General features: G+C 44.9%; 1 protein-coding gene across 1 annotated transcript in view; it reads right to left on the bottom strand.

Moving 5' to 3' along the window:
- The window catches only part of CLDN19 (claudin 19), a 100,520-nt gene that overhangs the window by 23,650 nt on the left and 52,647 nt on the right, over positions 1–24,223 (bottom strand). Inside the window, exon 4 of the mRNA XM_063942953.1 lies at positions 4,614–4,763. Within this exon, the coding sequence (XP_063799023.1) occupies positions 4,614–4,763 (150 nt within the window). The remainder of the gene's footprint in view (positions 1–4,613; positions 4,764–24,223) is intronic.

The raw sequence follows: 24,223 nt of genomic DNA on the forward strand, positions 1-24,223 counted from the left end.
TGCAAAGCAAGTCAGAGCAATGACTTCCCTCTGGAATAGTTCCTGATCACAGGTCTTTGTGCTGGGCAATATCGCTGTTCCTCTCCAGTATTAGTGTATTCCTTCCTTCAGCTCATCCATGTTTTCTGTCCATCACTTCCATGTGCCCTGTTCAGCGCTGCCGTCAGCTAATCCTGATATCCTGCTCAGCCCTGTCTCCAACTACTGTGTGTACTGATAGATGCTGTTCTCAGTACAGCATATCTGGATTCCCTGCATCTGCCTACATCTCTAGGATATCTGCATCTCCTGTACCCGTTTAAGCATCTCCAGTCTCTTTGCACATCTGGATTCCTTGTGTCTGCTACATCTCCAGTTATCCTCCACCTGCAAGCATCTCCAGTATATCTGCATATCCTGCTTCAGCAAGTGGCTTCAGTATATCTGCATTTTCTGCTTCAGCAAGTGGCTTCAGTATATCTGTATATCCTGTACCTGCAATCACCTTCAGTATATCTGCATATCCTGCATCTGCTACATCTCCAGTATATCTTGATATTCTACATCTGCCAGCTTTCAGTAAACGTCATTACCTCTGTGTAACATCTATCGGCGCTGCTGCTTCCACACTGCACACAGACTTGCTTCCAATACTCCATCTCCAGTCCAGTCAGTGTACCTGCGGTTCATCTCATCTGTTGCTGTACGCGCAACTAACCATTTTTGTATATTCCACTCTACATTATACCGAATACTTTCATGGACTGTGTTTGCAAGTATTACCTATCCTCTGTGGTTCACTCACGTTACGGTATTTTCTAACTGACTATTATTGATTTCCCAGTACTGTGTGCTGTTGTCTGGCAGTTTAGTGTACAGGTTCCATGGCTGAAATACATGGTCAGGATACAGCCTATGCACTCTGGTGTCCAGTACGGTTTTACCTGGATTGTTCCTCATCCAGATTCCAGGACCAGGTCTTGTGTAAGGGCAGTACCAGGGATATAGCTTTCTCAAGCTCTTTCCTGGTTACATAAGACTCTGATTTGGATTCCGATTCCATGCTGCCAGTACTATGGGCCTAATTCAGATCTGATTGCTCCTCTGCGAGTTTGCAGAGGTTTGCGATCAGATATTTGCTGCCCAAACAGAGTGAATACCCGCCCCATACAAGTCTGCGTCCGCCGTGTGAAAAGCTTTGTAAACGCCAGTCAATTGCAAATCCGTTCATAACTCACTCACCATCGAATGTTTTTTCCAGTTTGTGCAGTCTGTGCATAGCCCAGGACTTACTTCTACAAAGCGATAGAAACAGGCTGTTCAGGTCCGGAGCTGACGTCACACGCCCTTCCTGAAAATGCTTGGGAATTTCTGCATTTTTCCTTGCACTCCCAGAAACCCCAAACATCCACTTCCTGTCAATCAATTTGCGTATGCCTAGCGATAAAAAAGGCGCTGGATTCTTTCACAGTTTGGCCAGGCACGTGCGAACTATGATCCATATGCATGCGTAGTCTATTGATAATCGTCCACCTTGCGAATTCGCACAGATGCTGGGCGGTCTTGCCCTGTGCTAGGCGGCCCCCAGCATGTGCGGAGTGACATTTTACACATTCAGGGACTGATTCTGAGTCGTACACAAAGAGGCTGTAGTTGCAGGCAGCTGCAAGTGCCGCATTTACTACATTATGCTAATGCCAGAATTAATTCAACTAAACCAGGGATGGGGAACCTTTGGCCCTCCAGCTGTTGTTGAACTACACATCCCAGCATGCCTTGCAACAGTTTTAGCATGGCCAAATTGCAAAACTGTTGCAAGGCATGCTGGTATGTGTAGTTTAGCAACAGCTGGAGGGCCAAAGGTTCCCCATCCCTGAACTAAACCCTGTGTGACCCATTGATTTTATGCTGTCCTCATTAGTATCTGCACTTGCAAAAGCTCCATGCGAGGTGGAAGAGATACATCAGAGACAGGCTTTGTTTCTCCCGAATACACACCTCAGAAACACAAGGAGTTTTTCTGCATGTTCACGACAATCCCCCACAAGGGCATTTCTAGAGAGGAGGAGGTCCGTGTGCATGATCCATCTGGTCCCCCTCCTCTCTAGCCGGCAGCGCGGTAGATTTCTGCTGCACTTATGCTGCTCTGTGGTACTCCGGAGGGTAAAAATAATGGGTGTAGGGTGTGTGATGTTGGCCCCCTGGACCCAGGGGGCCTGTGTACACAACACACTGCACCCATTATAAATATGCCAGTGTTCCCACAAGTCAGGGTGGTTACGTGCAATCGCTGTCACCGCCCAGTTCCCACCCCAGAGCACCCTCTCTCATGCATAGACAGATCCAGCCGGTATGACTATGAATAGGACAGACATATGCAAAAATGCATACATTTGTTTATCTGCATGCGATGTATGCAAAAACTTTTTTGCGTCTCTGCTAAGAAATGCAACCAACTTGGAATCAGGCATTCAGTGTCTAATTGTCACCTTGGCTCCTCCACACTGATCACCAGTCAGAAGTATAACAGTGCTGGCACCTCCCCCTGAGCGCATGGCATCATGATATTGCATAGGGGATGGTGCCAACAACATTGGGAAATGTAGCACTACCTGGAGAGTCCTGAGGAGACTTTGAGCAGCTGTACAGACTGCAGGGTACATGACTCAAGCATCCAAAGCATGCCCCAGGCAGCAGTGCAGCAGCGATACTGGCCACAGCTCCGTGTGATGGCACCACTCATGGTCCTGTCACTAGCCCTTTTACATCAAGGACAACTGCTGGCAGCTTCTTACCTCTGAAGTTGCCAAGTGATGCGCCTCCATATTTGCAATGTTTAGGGAGTGTGACTCTTGGCTATGATGTGACAGCCAAGGGTCACACTCCCAAGAATACAAGTTGTTAATCTACAACTCTGGTAAGCTGCAAGAAAGGGGAGTTTGGAGACAAATGGTTGGTGGCCACTTCCCACTCATCAGTCCTAATAAAAGTCTCCATTATGTGATCATCTCCGCTAGGGCAAGCCAGATTGCCCCATGACAGGACTTAGAGAGGGAGAGAATCTCTTTCTGGTCAAATTAGGATATAGTACAAACTAGCAGATGGCAGATTTTTTTGACTGCACCATGTAAGCAATAGAAAGAGCCATTAAATATTTCCAGTGTATATACTTCTCTAGCATGTACATTTTAAAGATCTTAATTGTTTTAAGTCAGTAAAAACTAGATAGGTTAATACTGTATATATAACTTGAATGCATTTAAAACAGAGAGATTTTTTCAATAACATCTGTATTACTTTATGCTTGCAGGTTATAACATAGAAACATTTAAAAGACAAAGCTGATATTTTATAGACTCCAAGAACAAAATTGGTCAAAATATTTATTAAAAATAAACAATCTGTTAAAACAGTCTCCATAACGACAAAACTAATGCACATGCTTTGTTAAATCGATTAATTCACAGACAAATCATGCAAGCAGAGGTAAGTAGACATAATTCATTGGCATGAGCAACTAACATACTGACATTTTAAGTGTAAACTTTACATTGGCTACAAAATATTCCCTAAAAGGAATGAAAGGCTTTACTTTAAGAAGAGAAAAAACTAGATCTACATTTAGACAAGTTCACATTGGTTTAATGGAGGTTCCCTTACCCCTGACAAACACTGAATAAGAGATTAAAGCAAGGGCCTAGCTACCATAGGTGCAGGCAGTGCAGCTGCTATGGGGCCCAGAGCTGAGGGGCCCACCTTCCCTGTCAAGGTTACATATGTTATATACATTTTTTGCCATTGGGTGGTACGTAGGGGTCCTTTCAAACTTTCTCCTGCAATATACAGTATCTAGGTATGCCCCTGGACCTGCTCATTGTTGTGTGGTATAAAATGAACTGGAGGGCATTTTAATGTTATATAATATGAACTGGGGCAATGTAATGAGGTACAATATGAATGTGGAGTACTATATATATTAATGTGAATTGGGGTACTGTGCGGCATAATGTGTGCTGGCAGTTCTGAAAATGTGGCATACAGTAGGGTGAACTTAATCACTACTGCGATTCATAAAAGAAACTAGGTCACTACTATGGGGCATCACATTAAATAAGGCTCTACTATTCTTCAGAAATGAACTAGAGCACTATTATAGAGCATAAAATGAACAACTGCTGCAGAGAAGTGTCTCTCTAGAAGCATTGGGATGGGGGCCCCTTCAAAACATTGCTATGGGGCCCACAAAGTTCTGGCTACGCCCCTGGAGAACAGGTAAACTAAAAGGAGTATATAACTTTTTCTCCAAGAAAACTGGCCAAATGCTGGTGGTATAATAGTTTTTGTCTGAGGATGAGGGAGTCATCATAAATTAGGCATACTGTACATTGAAGGCATACACAAAACAAGTGATAACACATGGTAAGGTTTTTTTCAGTAATAAATATCAGATGTGTTAATACTAGGCTAAAATACAATTAATATAATTAAAAGAGTAAATATGTAAAAACAAACAAAACAAGCAACAGAAAGGACAAACAAAAATGAATATGGTTTTATTTTACATGGTTTAAATGGGAACACGTGAGGAAGCTCGTGCTTAGCATGTTTGGGAATGTTCTAGATATTAGACATACTCTCTGGTTGTTGCTGATGGCTGTGATTGTCTATAATACTGTTGGCCTCTCCTCTCGTCATTGGGACATGAGCAGCACAGAAAGGATCCCCCAAGCATGGTGAGGCTGGCGGCAGCCCATCCAACGAATAATGCTGAACCAAATTCATACCTAGGAAATAAAAATGAGTTAATAGCTAGATAAACAGACCAGGTGTAACTAAGCCTATTTGGACTTGTCTGGATGAGTGCATTCAATTTACAAACAAAGGACAGAAAATTGCGCTTCAAAACAATAGTGCTGCAACAGCTGTTAGGGTGGTCACCTCACTCTCAAGAATAGATTCAAGAAGAATATGGGTCCTGCGGCCGTGTGCACCTCTGGGATATATATATATATATATATCAGTCAAATACAAGATAATAGGATGGTAATTTCAAACCATAGAGTTCATCTATTCAGTCCAAGATCTTTAAATGGCTTTCCTTCTATCTCCAATCTATTTCTAGGAGAAATGAATGCACACTCGTCCACATACAAAAGAACAAGAAGGGCATATATAGTGTGATAAAGTTCCTAAAACACTTTTTATTTCATTCGTAATGTCTATAAACATTAATTCATATATATAAATCCACCAATAAAGTGCCAATGTGCATACCGGATAGTGTGGGGTGTTCAAAATGCCCACCCCAAATTGTGTGATGATAAACAGACAGTTCCTCCCCGGGTTCAGGATACTGCAGCAATTCTAGAGTAAGGCGTCTCAATCCTACACACTAAGAGACTGGTAGGTCAATCTGGCCACCAACGCATTTCGGCTCACCCAGGAGCCTTTATCAAGGTGCATGGTGGACTGGGTTTGCTATCAGTATATCCCCTTTACTGTGACCTGATTGGTCCAGGCCAGATCCGATTTCATTAAGTCCCATTTACCTATTATTTTAGTCTCCCTTCTATCCTCATGCACATGGGTTTACAAACTTAAAACTTACAAAACTACACCAGCACAAACAATACATAATACACTTGGTGAATCTAATAAAACTCGGCGTGCGTTCCATTCATCCCACTAATGGAACGCACGCCACTTCCGGACCACGTGTGTCCGACTTCCTGTTCACAAACGAGGAAGTCCGGAGTCCGTCCTGCTATTGCTATCAATCTTTCCTCCCATGTGGGACATCTTCCGGCTGTAGAGCCTCACTAACAGGAGTTTCTTCGGCGCTTGAGGCGCACACGTCACTTCCGCTCTCTAAAGCCGGAAGCGCATACCCTGTATGTTGAATGGAACGCAATCTCCTCTTAAAAACCTTCTTAAAGCGCTAGGTAGTTAAAGTACACTAGCGCATCTAAAAAATATGAATTCATTTAAAATACACAGGTAAATTTAACACCATAGGCAAATGGGTATATATTACTCCACGCCACTTCTTTCATTGGAAATATAACTGACAACAGATAGGTGTACCACATTCAACTGGTCTCCTTAATTAAAGTGCATAATTTGGATTAACAATATAAATAAACAGAGGTAAAGAAAGATCAATATATGTAAACATATGACGACATTAAATTGCAATGAAATACCTAATCATAAAAACCACTTACTGTAAGTTCAAAGCATAAATTAAGACCTTTAGGGGCTAAAGTACGCATATCATACAGTATATCCATTTCATTTCTATTTGCGCTAACGTTTCATCTATATTATTCTTCCTCCAGTGGCTTTGTACTATGCTGATTCCCAATACATATTTTATTCCAGAACAACTTTTATTATGAAATTCTTTAAAATGATTGGGGACTGAATGATTTTCAAATCCATTGTTTATATTACGTACATGTTCCGCCCAACGGTCTTTTAACGGTCTTGATGTTGTACCGATATATTGTAGTCCACACTTGCACTCAATAAGATAAATACAATTCTTTGTATTGCAAGTAATAAAATCCTCAATTTTATATGATTTTCCTGTAACTGTGGAGGTGAAATGTTCTGTTTTACTGGGTTGCGAGGTATGACACTTACACATTTTACATACGCCACATCTAAGGAAACCATTTTTATACAATTAGACCATTTTGGTGGTATAGCACTTTTTACCAATTTTTGTTTTAAATTAGGTGATCTTCTATAGATAAACTTTGGACGATCTGGTAAAATTCTCTTTAAAATGGGATCTCTTGATACAGTTGATCAGTTACACTTGATCTAGGGGAATTGTCACAAAAGGATAGAAAACATCAAAATGTGTCCAGAAAAGAGAGGGAAGCCATAAAAAGTCTGAATGATAACAATATTGTTATAAAACCGGCAGACAAAGGGGGGGGGGGGGGTCGTTGTGATGGACACTGAAAAATACAATATGGAAGTGAAACGTCAACTGGATGATAAAAAAACATACACGTTATTAAGGAGTAACCCGAATGAAAAAATAGAAAAGGATATGAAGGCCTTTTTCTCTGACGTCCTAAGTGGATGCTGGGGACTCCGTCAGGACCATGGGGAATAGCGGCTCCGCAGGAGACAGGGCACAAAACTAAAGCTTTAGGATCAGGTGGTGTGTACTGGCTCCTCCCCCTATGACCCTCCTCCAAGCCTCAGTTAGGTTTTTGTGCCCGTCCGAGCAGGGTGCAATCTAGGTGGCTCTCTTAAGGAGCTGCTTAGAAAAAGTTTTTAGGTTTATTATTTTCAGTGAGTCCTGCTGGCAACAGGCTCACTGCTTCGAGGGACTTAGGGGAGAGAAGTTCAACTCACCTGCGTGCAGGATGGATTGGCTTCTTAGGCTACTGGACACCATTAGCTCCAGAGGGAGTCGGAACACAGGTCTCACCCTGGGGTTCGTCCCGGAGCCGCGCCGCCGACCCCCCTTGCAGATGCTGAAGATTGAAGGTCCAGAAACCGGCGGCAGAAGGCTCTTCAGTCTTCTTGAAGGTAGCGCACAGCACTGCAGCTGTGCGCCATTGTTTGTCACACACTTCTCACCAACGGTCACGGAGGGTGCAGGGCGCTGCTGGGGGCGCCCTGGGCAGCAATGAAAATACCTTTTATGGCTAAAAAATACATCACATATAGCCCTTGAGGCTATATGGATGTATTTAACCCCTGCCAGATATGACAAACTACGGGAGAAAAGCCCGCCGGAATAGGGGGCGGGGCTTATTCTCCTCAGCACACAGCGCCATTTTCCTGCTCAGCTCCGCTGTGAGGAAGGCTCCCAGGACTCTCCCCTGCACTGCACTACAGAAACAGAGTAAAACAGAGAGGGGGGGCACTTTTTATGGCGATATTTTATATATTTAAGCTGCTATAAGGATACAACACTTATATAAGGTTGTTCCCATATATATTATAGCGCTTGGGTGTGTGCTGGCAAACTCTCCCTCTGTCTCCCCAAAGGGCTAGTGGGGTCCTGTCTTCGATAAGAGCATTCCCTGTGTGTCTGCTGGGTGTCGGTACGTGTGTGTCGACATGTATGAGGACGATGTTGGTGTGGAGGCAGAGCAATTGCCGGTAATGGTGATGTCACCCCCCAGGGAGTCGACACCGGAATGGATGGCTTTGTTTATGGAATTACGTGATAATGTCAGCACATTACAAAAATCAGTTGACGACATGAGACGGCCGGAAAACCAGTTGGTACCTGCCCAGGCGTCTCAGACACCGTCAGGGGCTGTAAAACGCCCTTTACCTCAGTCGGTCGACACAGACCCAGACACGGACACTGAATCTAGTGTCGACGGTGAAGAAACAAACGTATTTTCAAGTAGAGCCACACGTTATATGATCACGGCAATGAAGGAGGCTTTGCATATCTCTGATACTGCAAGTACCACAAAAAGGGGTATTATGTGGGGGGTGAAAAAACTACCTGTAGTTTTTCCTGAATCAGAGGAATTGAATGATGTATGTGATGAAGCGTGGGTTAACCCAGATAGAAAAGTGCTAATTTCAAAAAAGTTATTGGCATTATACCCTTTCCCGCCAGAGGTTAGGGCGCGCTGGGAAACACCCCCTAGGGTGGATAAGGCGCTCACACGCTTATCAAAACAAGTGGCGTTACCGTCTCCTGATACGGCCGCCCTCAAGGATCCAGCTGATAGGAGGCTGGAAACTACCCTAAAGAGTATATACACACATACTGGTGTTATACTGCGACCAGCCATCGCCTCAGCCTGGATGTGCAGTGCTGGGGTGGTCTGGTCGGATTCCCTGACTGAAAATATTGATACCCTGGATAGGGACGGTATTTTATTGACTATAGAGCAATTAAAGGATGCTTTCTCTATCGTCCTAGTGGATGCTGGGGTTCCTGAAAGGACCATGGGGAATAGCGGCTCCGCAGGAGACAGGGCACAAAAAGTAAAGCTTTAGGATCAGGTGGTGTGCACTGGCTCCTCCCCCTATGACCCTCCTCCAAGCCTCAGTTAGATTTTTGTGCCCGGCCGAGAAGGGTGCAATCTAGGTGGCTCTCCTAAAGAGCTGCTTAGAAAAGTTTAGCTTAGGTTTTTTATTTTACAGTGAGTCCTGCTGGCAACAGGATCACTGCAACGAGGGACTTAGGGGAGAAGAAGTGAACTCACCTGCGTGCAGGATGGATTGGCTTCTTGGCTACTGGACATTAGCTCCAGAGGGACGATCACAGGTACAGCCTGGATGGTCACCGGAGCCTCGCCGCCGGCCCCCTTGCAGATGCTGAAACGAGAAGAGGTCCAGAATCGGCGGCAGAAGACTCCTCAGTCTTCTTAAGGTAGCGCACAGCACTGCAGCTGTGCGCCATTTTCCTCTCAGCACACTTCACACGGCAGTCACTGAGGGTGCAGGGCGCTGGGAGGGGGGCGCCCTGGGAGGCAAATGAAAACCTTTTTTGGCTAAAAATACCTCACATATAGCCTCCGGGGGCTATATGGAGATATTTAACCCCTGCCAGAATCCGTTAAGAGCGGGAGACGAGGCCGCCGAAAAAGGGGCGGGGCCTATCTCCTCAGCACACAGCGCCATTTTCCCTCACAGAAAGGCTGGAGGGAAGGCTCCCAGGCTCTCCCCTGCACTGCACTACAGAAACAGGGTTAAAACAGAGAGGGGGGGCACTAATTTGGCGTTAGAAATATATAAAAAAGATGCTATAAGGGAAAACACTTATATAAGGTTGTCCCTATATAATTATAGCGTTTTTGGTGTGTGCTGGCAAACTCTCCCTCTGTCTCTCCAAAGGGCTAGTAGGTCCTGTCCTCTATCAGAGCATTCCCTGTGTGTGTGCTGTGTGTCGGTACGTGTGTGTCGACATGTATGAGGACGATGTTGGTGAGGAGGCGGAGCAATTGCCTGTAATGGTGATGTCACTCTCTAGGGAGTCGACACCGGAATGGATGGCTTATTTAGGGAATTACGTGATAATGTCAACACGCGCCAAGGTCGGTTGACGACATGAGACGGCCGACAAACAATTAGTACCGGTCCAGACGTCTCAAAAACACCGTCAGGGGTTTTAAAACGCCCGTTTACTTTAGTCGGTCGACACAGACACAGACAGGGACACTGAATCCAGTGTCGACGGTGAATAAACAAACGTATTCCTTATTAGGGCCACACGTTAAGGGCAATGAAGGAGGTGTTACATATTTCTGATACTACAAGTACCACAAAAGAGGGTATTATGTGGGATGTGAAAAAACTGCGTAGTTTTTCCTGAATCAGATAAATTAAATGAAGTGTGTGATGATGCGTGGGTTCCCCCCGATAGAAAATATGGGCGGTATACCCTTTCCCGCCAGAAGTTAGGGCGCGTTGGGAAACACCCCTTAGGGTGGATAAGGCGCTCACACGCTTATCAGAACAAGTGGCGGTACCGTCTATAGATAGGGCCGTCCTCAAGGAGCCAGCTGACAGGAGGCTGGAAAAATATCATAAAAAGTATATACACACATACTGGTGTTATACTGCGACCAGCGATCGCCTCAGCCTGGATGTGCAGAGCTGGGGTGGCTTGGTCGGATTCCCTGACTAAAAATATTGATACCCTTGACAGGGACAGTATTTTATTGACTATAGAGCATTTAAAGGATGTATTTCTATATATGCGAGATGCACAGAGGGATATTTGCACTCTGGCATCAAGAGTAAGTGCGATGTCCATATCTGCCAGAAGATGTTTATGGACACGACAGTGGTCAGGTGATGCAGATTCCAAACGGCACAAAGGTGTATTGCCGTATAAAGGAAGAGGAGTTATTTGGGGTCGGTCCATCGGACCTGGTGGCCACGGCAACTGCTGGAAAATCCACCGTTTTTACCCTAAGTCACATCTCTGCAGAAAAAGACACCGTCTTTTCAGCTTCAGTCCTTTCGTCCCTATAAGAGTCATATCTGCCCAGGGATAGAGGAAAGGGAAGAAGACTGCAGCAGGCAGCCCATTCCCAGGAACAGAAGCGTTCCACCGCTTCTGACAAGCTCTCAGCATGACGCTGAGACCGTACAGGACCCCTGGATCCTACAAGTAGTATCCCAGGGGTACAGTTTGGAATGTCGAGACGTTTCCCCTGCGCAGGCTCCTGAAGTCTGCTTTACCAAAGTCTCCCTCCGACAAGGAGGCAGTATGGAAAAAAAAAAAAAAATTCACGAGCTGTATTCCCAGCAGGTGATAATTAAATTACCCCTCCTACAACAAGAAAAGGGGGTATTATTCCACACTATATTGTGGTACTGAAGCCAGAAGGCTAGGTGAGACCTATTCTAAATCTAAAAAAATTTGAACACTTACAAAGGTTCAAATCAAGATGGAGTCACTCAGAGCAGTGATAACGAACCGGGAAGAAGGGGACTATCTGGTGTCCCGAGACATCAGGGATGCTTACCTCCATGTCCCAAATTTGCCCTTATCACTAAGGGTACCTCAGGTTCGTGGTACAGAACTGTCACTATCAGTTTCAGACGCTGCCGTTTGGATTGTCTACGGCACCCCGGGTCTTTACCAAGGTAATGGCCGAAATGATGGTTCTTCTTCGAAGAAAAGGCGTCTTAGTTATCCCTTACTTGGACGATCTCCTGATAAGGGCAAAGTCCAGGGAACAGTTGGAGGTCGGAGTAGCACTATCTCGGATACTGTTACAACAGCAGGGGTGGATTCTAAATATTCCAAAATCGCAGCTGATCCCGACAACAAGTCTCCTGTGCTTAGGGATGATTCTGGACACAGTCCAGAAAAAGGTGTTTCTCCCGGAAGAGAAAGCCAGGGAGTTATCCGAGCTAGTCAGGAACCTCCTAAAATCAGTGCATCATTGCACAAGGGCCATGGTAAAAAAATGGTGACTTCCTTCGAAGCAATTCCAGTCGGCAGATTTCATGCAAGAACTTTTCAGTGGGATCTGCTGGACAAATGGTCCGGATCGCATCTTCAGATGCATCAGCGGATAACCCTATATCCAAGGACAAAGGTGTCTCTCCTGTGGTGGTTACAGAGTGCTCATCTTCTAGAGGGCCGCAGATTCGGCATTCAGTTTTGGATGTTGGTGACCACGGAGGCCAGCCCGAGAGGCTGGGGAGCAGTCACACAAGGAAAAAATTTCCAGGGAGTGTGATCAAGTCTGGAGATTTTTCTCCACATAAATATAGCTAAGGGTAAATTTATAATGCTCTAAGCTTAGCAAGACCTCTGCTTCAAGGTCAGCCGGTATTGATCCAGTGGGATAAAACATCACGGCAGTCGCCCACGTAAATAGACAGGGCGGCACAAGAAGCAGGAGGGCAGTGGCAAAAACTGCAAGGACTTTTCGCTGGGCGGAAAATCATGTGATAGCACTGTCAGCAGTGTTTCATTCCGGGAATGGAAACTGGGAAGCAGACTTCCTCAGTAGGCACGACCTCCACCCGGCAGAGTGGGAACTTCATGGGGAAGTTTTCCACATAATTGTAAACCGTTGGGAATTACCAAAGGTGGACATGATGGCGTCCCGTCTGAACAAAAAACGGGACAGGTATTGCGCCAGGTTAAGAGACCCTCAGGCAATAGCTGTGGACGTTCTGGTAACACCGTGGGTGTACCAGTCGGTGTATGTGTTCCATCCTCTGCTTTTCATACCTAAGGTACTGAGAATTATAAGACGTAGAGGAGTAAGAACTATACTCATGGCTCCGGATTGGCCAAGAAGGACTTGGTACCCGGAACTTCAAGAGATGCTCACAGAGGACTTATGGCCTCTGCCGCTAAGAAGGGACTTGTTTCAGCAAGTACCATGTCTGTTCCAAGACTTACCGCAGCTGCGTTTGACGGCATGGCGGTGGAACGCCGGATCCTAAGGGAAAAGGCATTCAGGAAGAGGTCATTCCTACCCTGGTCAAAGCCAGAAAGGAGGTGACCGCACAACATTATCACCACATGTGGCGAAAATATGTTGCGTGGTGTGAGGCCAGGAAGGCCCCACGAAGAAATTTCAACTCGGTCGATTCCTGCATTTCTTGCAAACAGGAGTGTCTATGGGCCTCAAATTGGGGTCCATTAAGGTTCAAATTTCGGCCCTGTCGATTTTTCTTCCAGAAAGAATTGGCTTCAGTTCCTGAAGTCCAGAAGTTTGTCAAGGGAGTATTGCATATACAACCCCCTTTTGTGCCTCCAGTGGCACTGTGGGATCTCAACGTAGTTCTGGGATTCCTCAAAACACATTGGTTTAAAACCAGTCAAATCTGTGGATTTGAAGCATCTCACATGAAAAGTGAACATGCTCTTGGACCTGGCCTGGACCAGGCGAGTGTCAAATTGGTGGTTTTTTTCTCAAAAAAGCCCATATCTGTTTGTCCATTCGGACAGGGCAGAGCTGCGGACTCGTCCCCAGTTCTCTCCCTAAGGTGGTGTCAGTGTTTCACCTGAACCAGCTTATTGTGGTGTCTTGCGCCTACTAGGGACTTGGAGGACTCCAAGTTGCTAGATGTGGTCAGGGCCCTGAAAATATAGGTTCCAGGACGGCTGGAGTCAGGAAAACTGACTTGCTGTTATCCTGTATGCACCCAACAAACTGGGTGCTCTTGCTTTTAAGCAGACTTTTGCTAGTTGGATGTGTAATACAATTCAGCTTGCACATTCTGTGGCAGGCCTGCCACAGCCAAAATATGTAAATGCCCATTCCACAAGGAAGGTGGGCTCATCTTGGGCGGCTGCCCGAGGGGTCTCGGCTTTACAACTTTGCCGAGCGGCTATTTAGTCAGGGGCAAACACGTTTGTAAAATCCTACAAATTTGATACCCTGGCTAAGGAGGACCTGGAGTTCTCTCATTCGGTGCTGCAGAGTCATCCGCACTCTCCCGCCCGTTTGGGAGCTTTGGTATAATCCCCATGGTCCTTTCAGGAACCCCAGCATCCACTAGGACGATAGAGAAAATAAGAATTTACTTACCGATAATTCTATTTCTCGGAGTCCGTAGTGGATGCTGGGCGCCCATCCCAAGTGCGGATTATCTGCATTACTTGTACATAGTTACAAAAATCGGGTTATTATTGTTGTGAGCCATCTTTTCAGAGGCTCCGCTGTTATCATACTGTTAACTGGGTTCAGATCACAGGTTGTACAGTGTGATTGGTGTGGCTGGTATGAGTCTTACCCGGGATTCATAAATCCTTCCTTATTGTGTACGCTCGTCCGGGCACAGTACCTAACTGAGGCTTGGAGGAGGGTCATAGGGGGAGGAGCCAGTGCACACCACCTGATCCTAAAGCTTTACTTTTTGTGCCCTGTCTCCTGCGGAGCCGCTATTCCCCATGGTCCTTTCAGGAACCCCAGCATCCACTACGGACTCCGAGAAATAGAATTATCGGTAAGTAAATTCTTATTTTTCTTTATATGCGAGATGCTCAGAGGGATATTTGCACTCTGGCATCGAGAGTAAGTGCGATGTCCATATCTGCCAGAAGAAGTTTATGGACGCGACAGTGGTCAGGTGATGCGGATTCCAAACGACATATGGAAGTATTGCCGTATAAAGGGGAGGAATTATTTGGCGTAGGTCTATCGTATCTGGTGGCCACGGCAACTGCCGGAAAATCCACCTTTTTACCTCAGACCCCCTCCCAACAGAAAAAGACACCGTCTTTTCAGCCGCAGTCCTTTCGGTCCTATAAGAACAAGAGGGCAAAAGGACAGTCATATCTGCCCCGGGGCAGAGGAAGGGGTAAGAGAGGGCAGCAAGCAGCCCCTGCCCAGGAACAGAAGCCCTCCCAGGGTTCTGCAAAGCCCTCAGCATGACGCTGGGGCTGTACAAGCGGACTCAGGAGCGGTGGGGGGTCGACTCAGGAATTTCAGCGCACAGTGGGCTTGCTCACAGGTGGACCCTTGGATCCTGCAGGTAGTATCTCAGGGTTACAGGTTGGAATTCGAGAAGTCTCCCCCTCGCCGGTTCCTAAAGTCTGCTTTGCCAACGTCTCCCTCAGACAGGGCGACGGTATTGGAAGCCATTCACAAGCTGTTTTCTCAGCAGGTGATAGTCAAGGTACCCCTCCTACAACAGGGAAAGGGGTATTACTCCACGCTATTTGTGGTACCGAAGCCGGACGGCTCGGTAAGACCTATTCTAAATCTGAAATCTTTGAACCTGTACATACAAAAATTCAAGTTCAAGATGGAATCACTCAGAGCAGTGATAGCGAATCTGGAAGAAGGGGACTTTATGGTGTCCCTGGACATAAAGGATGCTTACCTGCATGTCCCAATTTGCCCTTCACATCAAGGGTACCTCAGGTTCGTGGTGCAAAACTGTCATTATCAGTTTCAGACGCTGCCGTTTGGATTGTCCATGGCACCTCGGGTCTTTACCAAGGTAATGGCCGAAATGATGATTCTTCTGCGAAGAAGAGGCGTATTAATTATCCCTTACTTGGACGATCTCCTGATAAGGGCAAGGTCCAGAGAACAGCTGGAGGACGGAGTAGCACTAACCCAAGTAGTGCTGCAACAACACGGGTGGATTCTGAATTTTCCAAAATCTCAGTTGACCCCGACAACACGTCTGCTGTTCCTGGGAATGATTCTGGACACGGTTCAGAAAAAGGTGTTTCTTCCGGAGGAGAAAGCCAAGGAGTTATCCGAACTTGTCAGGAACCTCCTAAAACCAGGAAAAGTGTCTGTGCATCAATGCACAAGAGTCCTGGGAAAGATGGTGGCTTCTTACGAAGCAATTCCATTCGGCAGATTCCACGCACGAACTTTTCAGTGGGATCTGCTGGACAAATGGTCCGGATCGCATCTGCAGATGCATCAGCGGATAACCTTATCGCCACGGACCAGGGTGTCTCTTCTGTGGTGGTTGCAGAGTGCTCATCTGTTAGAGGGCCGCAGATTCGGCATACAGGACTGGGTCCTGGTGACCACGGATGCCAGTCTGAGAGGCTGGGGAGCGGTCACACAGGGAAGAAACTTCCAGGGAGTATGGTCAAGCCTGGAGATGTCTCTTCATATAAATATACTGGAGCTAAGAGCAATTTACAATGCTCTAAGCCTGGCAAAACCCCTGCTTCAGGGTCAGCCGGTGTTGATCCAGTCGGACAACATCACGGCAGTCGCCCACGTAAACAGACAGGGCGGCACAAGAAGCAGGAGAGCAATGGCAGAAGCTGCAAGGATTCTTCGCTGGGCGGAAGATCATGTGATAGCACTGTCAGCAGTGTTCATTCCGGGAGTAGACAACTGGGAAGCAGACTTCCTCAGCAGACACGATCTACACCCGGGAGAGTGGGGACTTCATCCAGAAGTCTTCCACATGATTGTGAACCGTTGGGAAAAACCAAAGGTGGATATGATGGCGTCTCGCCTCAACAAAAAACTGGACAGGTATTGCGCCAGGTCAAGAGACCTTCAGGCAATAGCTGTGGACGCTCTGGTAACACCGTGGGTGTACCAGTCAGTGTATGTGTTTCCTCCTCTGCCTCTCATACCCAAAGTACTGAGAATTATACGGCAAAGGGGAGTAAGTACGATACTCGTGGCTCCGGATTGGCCAAGAAGAACTTGGTACCCGGAACTTCAGGAGATGCTCACGGAAAATCCGTGGCCTCTACCTCTAAGACGGGACCTGATTCAGCAGGGACCGTGTCTATTCCAAGACTTACCGCGGCTGCGTTTGACGGCATGGCGGTTGAACGCCGAATTCTAAAGGAAAAAGGCATTCCAGAAGAGGTCATTCCTACACTGGTTAAAGCCAGGAAGGAGGTGACTGCACAACATTATCACCGCATTTGGAGAAAATATGTTGCGTGGTGTGAGGCCAGGAAGGCCCCCACGGAGGAATTTCAACTGGGTCGATTCCTACATTTCCTGCAAACAGGATTGTCTATGGGCCTCAAATTGGGGTCCATTAAGGTTCAAATTTCGGCCCTGTCGATTTTCTTCCAGAAAGAATTGGCTTCAGTTCCTGAAGTCCAGACTTTTGTAAAAGGAGTACTACATATACAGCCCCCGGTTGTGCCCCCAGTGGCTCCGTGGGACCTGAATGTAGTTTTGGATTTTCTCAAATCCCATTGGTTTGAGCCACTCAAATCGGTGGATTTGAAATATCTTACATGGAAAGTAACCATGCTACTGGCCCTGGCTTCAGCCAGGAGAGTATCAGAATTGGCGGCTTTATCGTATAAGAGCCCATATCTGATTTTCCATTCGGACAGGGCAGAACTGCGGACGCGTCCTCATTTTCTGCCTAAGGTGGTGTCAGCGTTTCACCTGAACCAGCCTATTGTGGTGCCTGCGGCTACTAGCGATTTGGAAGATTCCAAGTTGCTGGACGTTGTCAGGGCATTGAAAATATACTTTTCAAGGACGGCTGGAGTCAGAAAATCTGACTCACTGTTTATACTGTATGTACCCAACAAGCTGGGTGCTCCTGCTTCTAAGCAGACGATTGCTCGTTGGATTTGTAGCACAATTCAACTTGCACATTCTGTGGCAGGCCTGCCACAGCCTAAATCTGTCAAGGCCCATTCCACAAGGAAGGTGGGCTCATCCTGGGCGGCTGCCCGAGGGGTCTCGGCATTACAACTCTGCCGAGCAGCTACGTGGTCGGGGGAGAACACGTTTGTAAAATTCTACAAATTTGATACCCTGGCTAAAGAGGACCTGGAGTTCTCTCATTCGGTGCTGCAGAGTCATCCGCACTCTCCCGCCCGTTTGGGAGCTTTGGTATAATCCCCATGGTCCTGACGGAGTCCCCAGCATCCACTTAGGACGTCAGAGAAAATAAGATTTTACTTACCGATAAATCTATTTCTCGTAGTCCGTAGTGGATGCTGGGCGCCCATCCCAAGTGCGGATTGTCTGCAATACTTGTACATAGTTATTGTTACAAAAAAAAAAAAAAAAAATCGGGTTGTTATTTGTTGTGAGCCGTCTGTTCAGAGGCTCCTACGTTTGTCATACTGTTAACTGGGTTTAGATCACAAGTTATACGGTGTGATTGGTGTGGCTGGTATGAGTCTTACCCGGGATTCAATATCCTTCCTTATTGTGTACGCTCGTCCGGGCACAGTATCCTAACTGAGGCTTGGAGGAGGGTCATAGGGGGAGGAGCCAGTACACACCACCTGATCCTAAAGCTTTAGTTTTGTGCCCTGTCTCCTGCGGAGCCGCTATTCCCCATGGTCCTGACGGAGTCCCCAGCATCCACTACGGACTACGAGAAATAGATTTATCGGTAAGTAAAATCTTATTTTAAGTTTATATAGATCACAGGGCGTGATCTCTGAAAAAAAGGAGAACTATATGAACGTAAAGGATCCAAGTATCCCGGTTCTCTATATTTTGCCAAAAATCCATAAGGATTCTCAGAACCCTCCTGGAAGACCGATAGTGGCTGGAACTAACTCCATAACTGCCAATCTGTCGCATTTTATTGATTATCATTTACAACTGGAAGTTTTAAAGATTAGGTCTCATATTAAAGATACGATAGACATTTTAGAAAAATTATCGCAAGTTGAATGGCATGATAATCTATTTTTAGGGACAGCAGATGTCAGTAGCTTGTACACTATAATTGAACATACAAAAGGGATACAATCTAATCAATACTGTTTAGAGAAGGGTGATGTTGAAAAAAAGGAAATCCCATTTATTTTAGAGAGTATTGACTTGATTTTAAATAACAATGTGTTTTGGTTTAACAGAAAATTTTATAAACGAATAAAAGGTACCGCAATGGGCACACGGTTTGCCCCCTCCTATGCTAACATTTTTATGGATTCATGGGAGGAGCAACACATTTGGAAGAATCATCGTGGTATCATTTTACTAACGACATTATTTTTACCTGGGAAGGAAGGAAGGAAGATTTAGAGTTGTTTTGTGAAGAATTAAATCAAAATGATTTTAATATCCATTTGACTTTTAATGTTAGTAATACCGAGATTAATTTTTTGACATTGTATATTGATAATGGAGTCCTACAAACAAAAACCTTTTTTAAACCCACGGATAGCAATTCCTACATACCCACCACTAGTAATCATCATCCAAATTGGATAACAAATGTACAGAAAGGACAAATTAAAAGAATTAGTCAGAATTGTACTGATGTGGCTGTATATAAGGAACAAGCGGAAGAATTAAAAGAAAAATTTGTGGTAAAAGGGTATGAAGAACGTATTATTGACCAACACATTGTTGAGTTATCAGAAATAGATAGGAATGTATTGCTGGTACCAAAAGAAAAGGATAAGGAAAATCAAACAATTCTTCCCTTTATTACGTCATACAATATGCAATATAAGGAAATGGAAAAAATTGTGACCAAACACAGGCATCTATTATCAAAAGATCCCATTTTAAAGAGAATTTTACCAGATCGTCCAAAGTTTATCTATAGAAGATCACCTAAATTAAAACAAAAATTGGTAAAAAGTGCTATACCACCAAAAAGGTCTAATTGTATAAAAATGAAAGGTTTCCATAGATGTGGCATTTGTAAAATGTGTAAGTGTCATACCTCGCAACCCAGTAAAAACAGAACATTTCACCTCCACAGTTACCGGAAAATCATATAAAATTGAGGATTTTATTACTTGCAATACAAAGAATTGTATTTATCTTATTGAGTGCAAGTGTGGACTACAATATATCGGTACAACATCAAGACCGTTAAAAGACCGTTGGGCGGAACATGTACGTAATATAAACAATGGATTTGAAAATCATTTGGTCCCCAATCATTTTAAAGAAATTCATAATAAAAGTTGTTCTGGAATAAAATATGTATTGGAATCAGCGTAGTACAAAGCCACAGGAGGAAGAATAATATAGATGAAAGGCTAGCGCAAATAGAAATGAAATGGATATATGATATGCGTACTTTAGCCCCTAAAGGTCTTAATTTAGATTTTGAACTTAAGTGGTTTTTATGATTCGGTATTTCATTGCAATTTAATGTCATCATATGTTTATATATATTGATCTTTCTTTACCTCTGTTTATTTATAATGTTAATCCAAATTATGCACTTTAATTAAGGAGACCAGTTGAATGTGGTACACCTATCTGTTGTCAGTTATATTTCCAATGAAAGTAGTGGTGTGTATTAATATATACCCATTTGCCTATGGTGTTAAATTTACCTGTGTATTTTAAATGAATTCATATTTTTTAGATGCGCTAGTGTACTTTAACTACCTATCGCTTTAAGAAGGTTTTTAAGGGATGGTGTGGAGGATTGCGTTCCATTCAACATACAGGATATGCGCTTCCGCTTTAGAGAGCGGAAGTGACGTGTGCGCCTCAAGCGCCGGGGGAAACTCCTGTTAGTGCGGCTCAACAGCCGGAAGTTGTCCCACTTGGGAGTGAGGATTGATAGCAATAGCAGGACGGACTTCGGACTTCCTCATTTGAGAACAGGAAGTCGGACACACGTGGTCCGGAAGTGGCGTGCGTTCCATTAGTGGGAAGAATGGAACGCACGCCGAGTTTTATTAGATTCACCAAGTGTATTATGTATTGTTTGTGCTGATGTAGTTTTGTAAGTTTTAAGTTTGTAAACCCATGTGCATGAGGATAGAAGGGAGACTAAAATAATAGGTAAATGGGATCTGGCCTGGACCAATTGGGTCACAGTAAAGGGGATATAATGATAGCAAACCCAGTCCACCATACACCTTGATAAAGGCTCCTGGGTTTCCAGATTGACCTACCAGTCTCATAGTGTGAAGGATTGAAACGCCTCACTCCAGAATTGCTGCAGTTTCCTGAACCCGGGGAGGAACTGTCTGTTTATCATTATGCGATTTTGGGTGGGCATTTTGAACACCCCACACTATCCGGTATGCACATTGGCACTTTATTGGTGGATTTATATATATGAATTAATTTTTATTGACATTATGGATGAAATAAAAAGTGTTTTAGGAACTTTATCACACTATATATGCCCTTCTTGTTCTTTTGAATGTGGACGAGTGTGCATCCATTTCTCCTGGAAATAGATTGGAGAGAGAAGGAAAGCCATTTGAAGATCTTAGACTGAACAGATGAAATCTATGGTTTGAAATTACCATCCTATTGTCTTGTATTTGACTGATATATATATATCCCAGAGGTGCGCACGGCCGCAAAACCCATATTCTTCTTGAGTGCATTCATTTGAAAAACTGGGTGAGGATTTAAATTTGCTTGCCTGCTTGTGATGACATTGTTGGCAGTTCCTGTGGCATCATAATGGGCTGGTAGGATGGATACCTGTGCACACAGGCATGAACTGATATATCAGCAAGAAACTGATATCCGTATCTCTGCCGTGCTGCAGGGCTGATGTGATATGTCTGTGAACTACACTGTTCACATACGTATCTGTTGTACACACCTGCCGTTGCACTTAGCGATACAGTACTGTATATCGTTTGTCGACTGTACCAATGATGAATCGCATAGTGTGTATCCAGACTTAGAGTAAGTCATCTGTCTGAAATCACCTGCTTAAAAACCTGAAATCACACTGTTGACGACAACAGTGGACACAGATATAACAAATATGTTATATGTCAGAAACAGTGTGCTTTAATATTTTTTAAGATAGTGAAAAGTCCTTTTTTTTTAATTTCAGGGTCAATAATAATAATAATCATTATTATTATTATTATTATTATTATGCAACAAAATTTGAGTGCAATTACACTATAATAACACTACAAAGGTTACTGCATGTAGGGAATGTGGGATTTAAAGGTGTATTTACTAAGCCTTGGATGGAGATAAAGGAGACAGAGATAAAGTACCAGCCAACCAGCTTCCAAACAGTTATTTTTTAAACACAGCCTGTAACATGTCAGTTAGGAGCTGGTTGGCTGGTACTTTATCTCAGTTGACTTTACCTCCATCCAAGGCTTAGTAAATAGACCCCTGAGTATGAATTGGGTTCATGTGTAGAATTTGCAGTTTTTTCCTTGCTGAGCACACGTCTTTGCCCAAGATTTTGTATCAAATTAGCATCCCAAAGTTGCATGTATCGCTATCTATGTGCATTTGCGAGTGGCAACAGGTTAGCGTGAAATAGGTGAGAACTAGGCAGGGATTACTGCTCAGTAAAGCTTATTTCCATAGGCATTTCATGGGAGTGTCAGGGGCATGTTCTGGACATGTATTAAAATGTTATTGTGTCTTTTTAGTGGTTCCACGTGATTTTAATACTTTTCAGATGGATCATTTACACCAAGCTTGCAGCTTGTGCAGATTCAGATGCTAATGATGAGCATAGCCATAACTAGGGTAGTGCCTTAGGTGCCTTGCACACAGCACATATGTATACCACTGCTGCCGCCCGCCGTCACTAGCTGCAGCTCTGCCCGCTGTCATGTATGTAGTGGCGCGCTCATCACTACATGCAAGACAGCGTGCATCGCTACAGCTTCCCACCCACATTCTCCACCCCCTCTCCTGGGATAGACATGATGACGTCTCTCCCAGCCCTAAGCCACTCCCACAGTGCCCTGCACAATGAGGACTCAAGGCAGACAGAGAGTCAGCCCAGGACAGGTACAGCCAGGAAGTGCAGACTGCGCAGCAGAGTCAGGTCCTGCGTGAGTCACCTCTATCTTGGTCCAGTCAACACTGTCGTGGCCCTTTCATTTCCATACCCTCCAACTGTACCTTTTTAATAGGTACAGTACCTTTTTTTTATGGTCTGTACCTATTTTTGACTCTCCAAACTTCCATTGAAAGTATAGGAAAAGGGGCGTGACCACGCCCCCTTTACCCATGGCCACGCTCCCTTTTCTAATTTGTACCGATTTTTGTGTGTAAAATGTTGGAGGGTATGCATTTCTGTTCTTCCCCACTGTGCTGTCCCCGTCATCTCTGTCCTGTCTCTAACACCTCTCTCTTCTGTTCCCTCTGTTCTGTCATAGCCCTGTCACTCATGTCCTTTCCTGTCCCCTCTGTTTTGATCCTGTCACCTCTGTCCTGGCCCCATTATACTGTCCCTGTCACCTCTGTCCTGACCCTGTCCCTCCTGGTCCAGTCACCTCTATCCAAGCCACTCTGTCCTGGCCCTGTCTCTGTCACATTTGTCCTTATTCTATCCCTTTCACTTCTGTCCTGATCTGTCTGTGTCACTTGAATTCTGTGTCTTTTACCTTAGTGCTGTCCCCACTGTCCTGTCACCTCTGTACTGTATCCGGATGATAGGTCGACAGTACTTAGGTGAACAGTCAATAGGTCAACCATTATTGGTCGACATTGACACAGTCAACATGGGAAAAAGGTTGACACAGTCAAATGGTCGACAAAGGGCAGGTCGACACATGAAACGGTCGACATGGCTTTTTTTTTCCTCTTTTTTTTTGCAGGGTTTTTTTTTTACATCTTTTTCATACTTTACCATCCACGTGGACTACGGGCCTAATTCAGGTTGGATCTCAAATCGCGATCCAACCGGAATTTTTGCATTCGCCAGGCAGGTGCATGCACAGGGCCTATCATGCACATGTGCCCGCATTTACTGCGGGTCACCCACAGTAAATGCAAATGCCACTGCCTCTCAATCAGGCGGGTGGCAACTCTCCATTTCCAAGGCGTAGACGGGCATTGCGGGGACAGCAGCAGGGAAACTGAGGCAGCGGCTTCCAAATGTGGGAGGCCTTTCCCTGCAATGGGCGGCTCCGACATGCGACACAAAGGATTGCAAATTCTGCTAAAAAGCAGGATTTGCAATTATGAGTGGAAGTAGTATCCTGGCGAGTGAATTGCGGTTCCTGGTCATGTTACACCAAAAATGATCAAAACTCTAATGGCAACCTTTTCATGTGTCGACCTGTCCCCGTCGACCTAAACCAGGTTGCCCCATTGATCCATAACCTCTGTACTGTGGGTTAAAAAGAAAAGAGGTATCGAAAGAACAACAAAGTACTTTGGAAGTAATTGAGAGACACAAGTGGGAAAATAAAGAGGGCCTAAATAATTATATATTTCATCTCTGCTATGATAAGCCCTGCCAGAACAACTCTATTTAAAAATGATCCTCTGGATGATTATAGCAGGGGCAGCTATACTACACTACTGTGTGGTGTAATATGAATAGCGAACACTACTGTGTGATGTCATTTGAATTTGTACTCTTCCGTGGCCACGCCCCTTCCCCTACAAAGTCACAGATTCTTATTTTTGGCTATCCGTTT

Source organism: Pseudophryne corroboree, chromosome 10, assembly GCF_028390025.1.
Source record: "Pseudophryne corroboree isolate aPseCor3 chromosome 10, aPseCor3.hap2, whole genome shotgun sequence".
In the NCBI taxonomy this organism is placed as follows: Eukaryota; Metazoa; Chordata; class Amphibia; order Anura; family Myobatrachidae; genus Pseudophryne; species Pseudophryne corroboree.